The sequence below is a fragment of the Ictalurus furcatus genome, chromosome 24 (assembly GCF_023375685.1).
Source record: "Ictalurus furcatus strain D&B chromosome 24, Billie_1.0, whole genome shotgun sequence".
In the NCBI taxonomy this organism is placed as follows: domain Eukaryota; kingdom Metazoa; phylum Chordata; class Actinopteri; order Siluriformes; family Ictaluridae; genus Ictalurus; species Ictalurus furcatus.
The window spans coordinates 17,501,734-17,513,890 of record NC_071278.1 but is presented as its reverse complement, the minus strand read 5'-3'; the positions used below and the strand labels follow the sequence as shown (position 1 = coordinate 17,513,890).

Genomic DNA, 12,157 nt, shown 5'->3' with positions numbered 1-12,157 from the left:
GTGAGGGACACACTTTGGCAGTGAGCAAGGAAGAGATTTAAAAAACACTCTCAAACACACCTCTACACTTGATAGAACGTGGTACCATTCTATTACAGTGAAAGAAAAAAAAATATTTCCCAGAATAGTCTTAAACAGCATGACGTTGACTCTAGAATTGGATTCATCCAGTTTAAAATATTTTAGACTAACAACATACATTTAGCTTGCTTTCATTACCATCTGCCTCGCTGTTTCTGCATGGAAATACATGTCTATCAACTTGTATATTGTATATTGTTTATACAATTGTATAGTGTATATTAACAAGATGATTTAAAGTATGACTTTTATATTCCTGTACATGAGTTGCACTGTAAATTGTTAACTTAAACAACCTATACTATAGCATCCAGGTGTATTCATGTCTAAATTTGACACTACCTAAATTTTCTAATTTTTCTTTGATTTGCCACAATGACATTGGATGCGTTTTCTCAGACCTGTAGAGATAAATATATATAAAGTTATATTTTATAGTACATGAAGAGTTTGTGCATAGTAGGACTGTCAAATGCCTTTAGATTGCATTAAAATTTCAGTTACTAGTTTCAGTATTTGAATGTATTCAGATATTAATTAGACATATAAATTTGGTCAGTTTTATACCAACACCAGGTAAGCTAGAACAATCTTGATTAACAGAGTACTATACTAACTGCTATGCTTGATTTATTAAAAAGCCATGCCATCACTTTAATCAGACTAATCAGACCAGAGGATAAATACAATTAGCAAAAACTATCCTTTCTCAAGGACAGATCTGCCTTCAGCTAAGTAACTGATATAAATGCACGTTATTAGATAAGACACAACAGACACAACATCTGCTTTGTACAGAAGCCAAGCTGGTTCATTAACCAAAAAAAAAAAAATCACTGAACTATGGCCAGTTTTTTCATACATTTATTGACTTTGCTACAGTATTTTTGAAGGCTTGGTTCGGTCTGTTGAAATACTTTTCTGGGTCAATATCCGTACTGCGGTCCTCCAGTTGCCAGTCCCTGGACTGCAGCATCAAACTCACATCATTCTCATAGACAACAGCAACGTTTAAACTATCCACATCTTGAAGATAGTACAGTATGTCAAGAGTATGTCAGATCAGTGTGTGGTCCTAGCGATACATGCCACAAAGCTCAGAACTTATCCGTGTGCACTTGCACCTAAGTCTGATCTCATGAGAAAGTTTTAAGAATGAAAGAAAGTGATGGTGGGATTTAATGTGAGAAGATATACGGACACTAGCACCACCCTCCATCTTAACCTTCATAACATATTCCACAAATCGTAGCATGGGAATTGCTACATATTTGTAAGAGTGAAATCATGTTATTCACATCGTTATATTAGTGCAAATTGAACATCCAGTGGTCCATCATTGCAATATGTAATAACAAAGAAAGTGGGTTAGTTACAGGAAAGCGTAATGTACCACAATGACCTAGAGGTTGTGTCAAACGTTGCTGTGTAATTTATTTCCTTAGCCATGTCATGAATGTGCCACCCTGTGTATTTCACAGAGAGAACATTGGGCCATTCTGCAAACCCTCATAAATGAGCTAATCCACAGGCAGGACACATTGTGCATTTGTAAATGTGCCATCTGCAGCAGTTGGGCTCAATTCATCCTGGTTCACCCATGGCATTGCCAGTTGTATTGTTATTATGACAATTTATTGGAAATAGCTGGTGCATTACGGCGGCTCTGGATGTTAAAGAAGCCAAGATATTGGTAAAGTGCACAATATAGACGTGAATAGGCAACAGTTTAAAGATTTTGCAATATCATTGGACAGTATTTGACATAGTTCCCTAAGGGGATAGATGATAAATCTGGATTATTTGTAGTCAGAGAATCTGGGCTTTTTACACTGGTCTGATTCATAGGTTTCTGTCTATGCTAACTTTGGTAACACTTTAATGTCAGGTCTACAACATTTACTTTACATTACATTACATTTATTCACTTAGCAGATGCTTTTATCCAAAGCGACTTACAAATGAATACAAATATGATAAATGTGTGATGAATTATTGATGAATTAATACATTCACTAATCTTTTGTGCATTAAGAAATAATGAAGCTTACTTCATTATCTTGTTATCTCGTTAACACATTCTGTTAATTACTATCATTTACATTAGTAACATTCATTACACAATATAGGCTAAAGCAAACTGGCCTGTTCAAGTAAACTCAGAGTTTAGTTTAGGATTGGTAATGCTGAACAACACAAATATAAACGGGTCTCAAACTTACAATATAACCTGGATTAACTGACATTGTTTGCAAATACACCTTCCATTATGTAAATTATCTTTACATAGTCCAGGTCGTGATGATAACGGGATAAGTTATCACGGTGTTAATACTTAACTATTACCATTATTAATGGTTATATAGGCTGTTGATGTGTATGGATTCACCAAGGATCAGTGCATGTATTAATTCATGATTATGAAAGCATTAGTTAAGTATTAATATATTACCTATTTTTGGACCTTATAGTAATGTGTTCCCCTGATATTGAAAATCCCCAAAATATAATGTATTATGCCATCATTTATGGATGATGTATCATCGATAACGGGTCATTTTATTCCATTGTGTTATTGGCATATGAGTAGATTTTGTTTGGAGTGTGTAATTCTATCCATCTACTGTCATCATTCAAACACACGATATATAATATTAGACGTTTGTACTATTTATAATAATAATAAAACTACAGTACATATTGTGAAGAGAGGAATTTGTTATTAACCACACTGAGAGCTCTTTGTGTTCTTGATAAATGACCATTTTTCTTGATATACTCCATTGTAGACAACATGTGTGTGCTATTTTAAAGGTTTTCCCCTGGTACCTGCCTCCATCCATGCAGTGGCAAGAAAAAAGTATTTTGACGACAAGTGAGTAATGATTTTTTTTTTTTTTTTGGCCCTCATGCTATAAATACTGAATAGATTCCAGGCTCAGTGGGCACATAGTCCCCTCTGAAAGTATTGGAACAGCAAGGCCAATTCTGTTCTTTTTGCTATACACTGAAGACCATTAGGTTTGAGGTCAAAAGACGGATATGAGACAATAGATCTCGCACCTTTGGTGGCAGATCACCCAATGTTTGGGAGAGCAAAAGTATTAGAACAGATAGTATTAAAGTAAATAACACTTAATGTTTGTTTGGATTTACCTTGCTTGCAATAACTGCATCAATCCAGCAACTCATTAACATCACCAAATTGTTGGTTTCTTCTTTCGTGATGCTTTTCCAGGTTTTTACCGCAGCTGGTTTTAATCGTTGTTTGTTTTGGGGGGGGTTTCTCCCTTCAGGAGGTGAAATGCATGTTCATTTGGGTTAAGGTCTGGTGAAACCTTCCACTTTGACCTCTAATGAAGTCCTTTGTTGAGCTGGCAGTGTGTTTTTGATCATGGTTTTGCTGCATGTTGAAGTTCCTTCTAATTAGATTGGATGCATTTCTCTGTAAATTAGAATACAGATTTCTGTGGACTTCTGAAATCATTCTGCTGCTAACATCATGAGTTACATCATCAATAAAAATCTGTGAGCCTGTTCCCGAAGCAGCCATGCAGGCCCAAGCCATGACACTACCTCCACCATGTTTCACTGATGAGCTGGTATGTTTTGGATCATTAGGTCCTTGCTCATGATTTGATGGAGGTTAATCTTGTTGTATGGTCTCTATAATTCTGCTCTCAAAGTCTTCTTTGAACAGTGGATCGTGATACCTTTACCCCTGCTCTGTGGAGGTTGTTGGTAATATGACTGACCTTTTGTTTTTGGGTTTTCTTCACAGCTCTCACAATGTTTGTCATCAACTGGTGTTGTTTTTCTTGGTCAACCTGTTTAATGTCTGGTTGTTAGTACACCAGTGGTTTCTTTCTTTTTCAGGACATTCCAGTTTGTTGCATTGCCTGTGCCCAAGGTTTGTGCAATGGCTCTGATCAATTTTCCTCTTTTCTCAGATTCAAAATTGCTTGCTTTTCTCCCTTAGACAGCTCTATGGTGTTCATGTTGGTTTAACAACAAATGCAGTCTTCGCAGGTGAAACCCAGGGCTCAAACCAAGAGTAGACATTCAGAGCTATACATACTATAAACAGTCAATCTAACAGGGCACACCTGGCACAACACCTTTCAGCCACATGTTCCAATATTTTTGGTCACTTGAAAAATGAGAAGGTTCAAACAAAAGGTGTCATGTTTCAAGTGTAACACATCCAGATATAATTATAACGAGATGAAAGATGAAATTCTGTTCTGTTTGTCTCATACTCATCTTTTGTTCACAAATGTCTTCAGTGTATAGCAAAAACAAAATAACTGGCCTTGCTGTTCCAGTACTTTTGAAGGGGACTGTAAGCTTTATGTGATGCATGCTTTATTGTCTTTTTTCCACCAGTTGCTGGATGAGCGTAGAGACCCATCTGCTGTATGTGGTTCATGGACCCATTGTAGCAGCTTTAGTAGTGAGTCTTCAAGTTTAATACCATCGTCTCCATTTATGCATTTCATTTTGCTGTTACAGAATCTACACTTCAAAAAATGTCATCTTAACATCCTGCAAGTAAAACTGTCTTCAATATTGTCCAATTTATGTAGTATTTTCTATTATACGATTACAATAAACCAAATAAACAATAAACCACCTGCCAGGTGGTTAAGATTGGACAACCATAGATTTAAATCAACATAGAAATGATTCAGGAACACATCTACAGCATCATCGTTTTTTAACATTTTTACGTATTCTTCTTTTACTCTTTTTTAAATGAAGACCAATAGTTAGTAGTTCATGATTAGCACATTTGCCTCATATTTCCGGCATTGGGGGTTTGAATCCCACCTCAGCCCTGTGTGTGTTTCCTCTGGTACTCTGGTTTCACCCCCCAGTCCATTAATAGCATTTGAATGGTTGGTGCCATGATTTATTATTCACAGAGGGTGAAACTTTTCAGCCATTCTGTGTAAAAAAAAAATAAATGGAGCTTACTGTTAGAAATATTCCTTTATTCTGTGAATATGAATGCATTTTCTGTCACCATTCTTCATCATAGGTTAACCTGTTCTTTCTGCTGAACATTGTGAGGGTTTTGGTGCTGAAGCTGAAGGATACCCATCGTGCAGAGTCCAACATGTATATGAAAGCAGTACGAGCCACTCTCATTCTCGTGCCCTTGTTAGGAATCCAATTTGTCATATTTCCATGGAGGCCAGAAAACCGTTTGGCTGGAGAAGTATACGACTATATCATGCACATATTACTGCATTACCAGGTAAATTAGAAAAATATGTTTGCTCGTTTTTTATTTTTGTGGTTGGGTGAATTGTGTAACTAGTGACAAAGACTTTAATTCTTTGCCTTTATTCTTGTTCCAATTTTAAGGGCTTGCTGGTGGCAACAATATTCTGCTTCTTCAACGGAGAGGTAGGCATTAGTGAAACACCCCACTGTGGTATTATCTCTTGAGTGAACTGATTCTTGGGCTTTGCACAGAAAGCTTACAGTTATTTACAAAGAGTTATGAGATGAAATTTTCTCATTCTTAAGATCTTCGTGGAAATCTGAATTTTCTGAATGAGTTTTGTACCTACATACAGAATATTAAATGATTCTGGAGTATTACTGTATAGTATGTGAATATTGTTCCTGTTAAAGCTTCTGCTTAAAATAAATATAAATTATAAGCAGGGTGGCACGTTATCACAGCGGGGTCCTTGGTTCAGTCTTGAACTCGGGTTATTGTATGTGTTGAGTCTGTATCTGCGTGGGTTATTCCAGGTTCTTTGATTTCCTCCCACCTCCCAAAAACATGCATGTGGGTGAATTGGCTACACTAAATTGCCCGTAAATGAGCGTGTAAGTGTGTGTGTGTGTTTGTGTGTATGTGTGATGCCCTGGACTGCCCTGCCCTGCCCTGCCCTGCCCTGCCCTGCCCTGCCCTGCCCTGCCCTGGACTGCACTGCACTGCACTGCACTGGACTAGTGTCCCATCCAGGGACGTATTCCAGGATCCAGCATGGCCCTGACCAGAATAAAGCACTAACTGAATATGCATGAATGAATGAATAAATAATGAGCTATACATCATGTAATAGAATAAGTAATACTATAGAAAAACACAAATAACTGCTAAACGTGAAAAAACTCAGACACTGTAATGACAGTCACATGATTTATGAATGAGACATTTGTTTAAAATGTTTGTATATGCTTATGACAAAATATTTTACGTTAGAACAAGATCTTGACTTGAAATATTAACACAGCATGAGACTTTCTAAATATACGGCACTGGTTTAACTTAGTTATCTATTTACAAAGTCACTCTGTACACAATACAACTGTATACAATTTTGCCTTTTATCATAATATACTCTTAACGTTTGTAGGGCCATACAGCATACTAAACCACTTAGTGTTTTTCAGCAATCTGTTTCTAAAGTACTATGTGAATCTTACTCCTGTTCTTATCACACTCTAAAATCAATTAAAATTTTAGCCACACATCACATGATACCGTATGTAGAATTAGGAAATGTGTCAGCAAGAAGAATTGCCATATTGAGTAGTTGCTGTAGTATTTTCACTCTGCACTGTATTGATGCTGGTGGTAAATGCATTTTATTTACCAATCTAGTGTTCAATAAGTTTCTGGGTGAATTCCTCAGTTTACCACCTTTTTTAGAAAACACCTTGGCACATACTTCCCCGGGGTCAGGTTTTCCTATAGTGCTGACAGAAAGACAAATGATAAAAGCAACCACTTTAGTCAGTTTTAGTGATGCTTGAAGCAAAAATAGTGTTTTGGGGTGAAGCAGGCACCGCTGGGAAACGTCTATTACTTTAAAGCAACCCTGTGTTATTTTTTCACTGTGGTTCTTAATGTGAAATACTTACACACGCTCACACACAGACTTTGTCTTACTGTCCTTGTGAAGACCCTTCACTGACGTAATTATTTATGCAGCTAATTAATGCTATTCCTACACCTAAATCTATCCCTAACTTTAACCTCAACAACCTAAAGGATACTTTTAGGCTCTTTTAGTTTTTGAAAGAAATTCTTTTTTTATTATAAATGTTGTTTTTGTTTTGTTTTTTGGAAAAACAAACAAACAAATGAAGAAAATGAATCAACCAAATGTCCTCACAATGTCAATCTTTGTGGGCACATTTTATCCCCACTGTGATATAATTGATTTGGATGCAAGTTTGGGTATGTGAACTTCCTGGAACCAGATTTTGGTTTAAATATCTTGATACTTTGCAGAATTCATGACAACATCAAACAGACACTAAAGCAGCCTCAAAGTATCAGTGATCCACCACCTGGTGTAAATCACTCTGGATTAGGACGTTAGCCACATGCTGTAAATGGCATGAGAGCTTTTCCTTGTACGTAGTCCCGATTTTTCACCAAACAGACCGAAAAGTTATATTTTACAGGTTTGTAAACGGATTTTATCTGTTTTTAACCTGATACTGGGTCAAAGGCATCAATACAGCCTCAATAAAACATACATTTTTAATGTTAATTTATTTGCATTTAAAATGTTTTTCCGGTGCCACTGATTTGACAGATATGCATTTTGAGAGAAAATAATTATTTAAAAAAGACGTACCTATGATAATTTTGGAAAATTTGGATTATTAGGTGTATTAAGTTTATGAGTGGAAAAATGTGTATTTTTAAGTGTAAAGTGCATTTTTGTCCATTCTGTTGAGGGGTGCCATTAATTAACGCAGCGGTACATTGGTAACTTGTTTTGCACAATGAGCTACTGAACTTGTCCCAGGCTGGTCTGTGTAGCTGTCAAGAGTTAGAATTACATCATTGAAAGTTCCCTCCATTCACTGAGCATTAACACATTGACCAGACACTTTCAATTAACGTCAGATGTATTCGATGTGCTCAACAAGGTGGCAGTTTGCGTGAGCAGACTACTGAATCCTGGCAGGTACTGCCTGTCCAGCCAAAAGAAATTTAGCAGACTAAAAGTTTGCACATGACAAACCGAGGACAATGCAGATCATGTGGTTACTGGCAGCGATAAGAATGCCGTGAATTAGCAGCCCTCATCAAAGTCATGTTTTATATGGGGAAAATTATTCTGGGCCTGGAAAATGGGTCAATTATTAGCTCATGCATAAGCAGCCAACTCTCATCATCATCAGTATGGGCTTGTAAACTATTCAGACATGTCCTAAAGATGGATCTCCTTTCGACAGGAGAAAAGGTGCACTGAAACAGGATAATGGCGCCTTTGTGAGGATGTTTGTTTGTCTCTGCCTAATGATTTGTACTGTGTGGACCTTGTTTCCACAAGTATCCCTGCAGAACTATGTCTTATTCCATAGCACTAGAATATTTAGAAAAGGATTTATAGCAATAGAATCAGGTGTTTCTCCTTTTAGAAGATGTGTAAGCATGTGACACCCACAAGTTAATTCCTTTTTAGGGCATCTTTATGATGTGATTTTGTGTGTTTTTTCAGTAAAATTAGGTATTGTCCTTTTGTTAAACGTATTCAAAGCATGTTCAACTTTTATTGCATCCCATGTATATACTGTAATCATGTGCAGTAAAATATTTTGCTTCAAGGACTAGGACAGGAATAAGCTGGATTGCACAAAGTGAAAATAATGTGAAAGATTTAAGATGAGAATTATGTACAAAAATGACAGTTACATTAGAAGGACAAGTGCAGTCAAATTCAATCATTATATAGGCGAGCAGAGAACAACAATGCACATTACTTGGTCTGTACGGAATCTTAAAATGGTTGATTTTGGCATGCATGGATGCCAACATGGATAATTGGCATGTGGCAGCTCCAGTATTACTGGCACTCTTCAAGAGAATGGTCAAACCTATTTTGTGTAAAATATTGATTACACACAACCAATTACCTTCCTTTTCAAAAAAAAAAAAAAAAATTTTGTAAGGACTCCCTAAGTATAGTTGTGGAAAATGTATACTTTTAGGATGTTATGTAGCTGGTGGATAAGGCGCTCTCGTGAAGACTAATGGCACCATGAATTCTGCTAAGTACCAAGATATTTTAGACCAAATCTTGGTTGCCTCTTCCAGGAGGTCTTGTTGAAAGATAGATCTTTCAACACGATAATGACCCCAAACATGCTTTTTAAATAAAGAGCAGTCCATTTTTTTTACAAGAAGAATGTAAAAGGAACTTAAAATGTTCTATATGAAAGAGCATTGAAGATTTTCTACAAGTGTCTTCAAGCTTTTCTCTGCCTCAGCACACCTCTTCTGATTTTTAATTTTTTTTATTACGGGGAAATATATTAATAACATCATATCAGATTTCACCTCCTCCTCCTCCTCCTTATCACTGAGGTATTATTGTTTTTTTTTTAAAATGGTCACATGATGAAAAAAGCATTGTTATTTTGTGTCACATTGCCTTTAAATATTTAACTGGTGTTAAATGAAAGGTTAAGCTTAACCTAAGTGAGATTGCTTAAAATGCTTGACTTTATCACAGAAAAATTGAACCAGGATCAAGTTGGCAATTTTGCAAAAAAAAAAAACAAAAAAAAAACAATTCTTCATGCCTTTACACTGAACAGAAAGTGACATCTCTGACCTCCTACTGCAGGTTCAGGCTACTCTGAAGAGGCAGTGGATGCAGTACAAAGTGCAGTGGGGTCAGCGACGCCGAGAGCACTGGTCCATGCGCTCCACTTCGTACACCACCACGTCCATCACAGAGGTGCCTGCTTTCATGTTCCACTATGACAACAACAGTGAACACTTGAATGGCAGGCATGTCGATGACTCAGCGTGAACATGTGGCTCTCAAGGTCAAACACACCTACACCTGAGGCACAAAGCATCAGAGAAATATATGAGAAACTATTTTTTTCAAAGAATGCCATAAGAAAGAAGGAAACAAAGGAAACTGGAGACTCTGTTACTAGATCACATGTACAGTCCTTGCAGATTCTCCCATCTCAGGGTGACAACATGACACTCAGTACATGTGTGTTGGCAGCAGTGTCTCACTAAGGTGTGTCCTGAAGTGTACACTACCATTCAAAAGTTTGGAATCATCTGTTATATATTCAACATATGTTATTATATTTACGAAAAACATATACCATATATTACACACAGAAATATTTTTAAAGGTTTTATATAATATTTAAAAGATTTTGGGGGGAAAACAGTGTTATTAAATGATAAATCATATACAGAAATTATATATGCTTATACGACAGCATTGTTGAATTCTCAAAACTGGTTGGTCAAAAGGTGTTGATTAATTTTCTATAACAGCAGCGCTGACAGTAGTCGAAAGAATTTCGTCTTAATTATTTAGGAAATTAACAGTTGTAATCGTTAGGAAATTGCTGTGATACAGTTGCAATCAAAATGATTCGACCCCCATTGCAGATCAGGTTTATTGTCAAAATTTACAGACTTTCAGCTGTTTGCAATGAACAAATCAAACAAAAGCAACTGAAATAGTTCAGCACAACGAATGCTTCAAGTGGTTTCCACAAATTCAACTGAAAATGCAACTTATAATGACTTCTCCAGTTTCAAAATTATTCAACCCCTTCATGGCGAGCATGTTTAGTACTTAGTAGACTTAGCACGCTTTTGCTGTTATGACCTGCTGCAAACGAGATGCATAGCTTCTGGCTGCGTTCCTGAGGAATCTTAACCCATTCCTCATGAGCAATGGCCTTCAGTTCAGTAATATTCTTGGGTTTGCGTGCTGCAACCGCCTTCTTCAAATCCCACCACAGATTTTCTATGGGGTTCAAGTCAGGTGACTGTGATGGCCCTGTAGAATCTTCGAGGACTTCTTCTGCAACCAAGACTTGGTGGAATTTGAGGTATGCTTGGGATCATTGTCCTGTTGGAAGGTCCAATGACGCCCAAGCTTCAGCTTCTTCACAGACGGTATGACATTTTCTCTTAGGATTTCCTGATACTTCAGTGAATCCAGCTTGCCTTCCACACACTGCAGGTTTCCAGTGCCAGAGGATGCAAAGCAGCCCCAGAGCATCACCGAGCCACCACCATGCTTGACTGTGGACAGAGTGTTCTTTCTTCATTCTTCTGCCTCCAGACATACCGCTGATCCAGCGTGCCAAAAAGTTGTTTCATCGCTCCACAGAACAGAATCCCAAAACTTCTGTGGCTTATTTATATGATTTTGAGACTACTTTTCTTGTGCTTTTGGGTCAGTAGTGCTGTACGTCTTGGAGTTCTGGCATGGAAACCTTCTGCGTTTAATACGCGCCTTACTGTGCTCACTGAAACCTCAGCGCCTGTCACCACCAAGTCTTGCTGCAGGTCTTTTGCAGCCACTCGAGGGTTTTTCACAACCTGCCTTCTCAGAAATCTGGTTGCAGCCATTGATATCTTCCTTTTTCTGCCCCATCCAGGTACTTCAGATATTTTCTACCCCTAGCCAGTTCAGGTATTTCATGTGTTCCAGCTCAAGCACACCTGGTGCAACTAATGAAGCCCTTGATTAATTGCATCAGGTGGAGACACTACCTATTTTGCATATTTGTGCTGTTGTGAGGGATCCTATTCAGGGGTTTAAATAATTTTGAGACTGGAGAAATCATTATAAGTTGCATTTTTAGTTGAATTTGGGGAAACCACTTGAAACATTCGTTGTGTTGAACTATTTCAATTTGTTTGATTTGTTCATTGCAAACAGCTGAAAGTTTGTAAATTTTGATAATAACCCCGATTTACAATGGAGGCTGAATAATTTTATTGCAACTGTATATGAGGAATAAAACTCTTTGGGACATGCCGCTTTTGGAAAATGATCCACTTCAGGGTGGCAACAGTACCTCTGGTTAATGTCAGACCACATCACCCCACCCCATCACTGATTATTTTCCTATAACACCATTCCCGTCATGCTTTATCCCGTCTCCTTGAGATATTAAGCTATTTTTCTTAATAAGCTATAATAACATATTAAGCTCAGTAATTCTTGAATCTAGATCATTCTTGATATGCTATTATCTAAATATGTATTCTGCAGAGTTTAGTTATAACATTCTTAATGCCATACAGGTTTCACAGACA

The 12,157-nt window shown here is 37.2% G+C and overlaps 1 protein-coding gene across 4 annotated transcripts in view; it reads left to right on the top strand.

Moving 5' to 3' along the window:
* calcr (calcitonin receptor) overlaps positions 1 to 11,741 on the top strand; it is a 54,924-nt gene extending 43,183 nt beyond the window's left edge. For all 4 annotated transcript variants that reach the window (XM_053612722.1, XM_053612723.1, XM_053612721.1 and 1 more), the window contains 5 exons: positions 2,896 to 2,956; positions 4,468 to 4,534; positions 5,123 to 5,341; positions 5,452 to 5,493; positions 9,693 to 11,741. In XM_053612722.1, coding sequence (XP_053468697.1) covers positions 2,896 to 2,956; positions 4,468 to 4,534; positions 5,123 to 5,341; positions 5,452 to 5,493; positions 9,693 to 9,881 — 578 coding nt within the window. In that variant the 3' untranslated portion in view covers positions 9,882 to 11,741. The remainder of the gene's footprint in view (positions 1 to 2,895; positions 2,957 to 4,467; positions 4,535 to 5,122; positions 5,342 to 5,451; positions 5,494 to 9,692) is intronic.
* Positions 11,742 to 12,157: the final 416 nt, after the last annotated feature.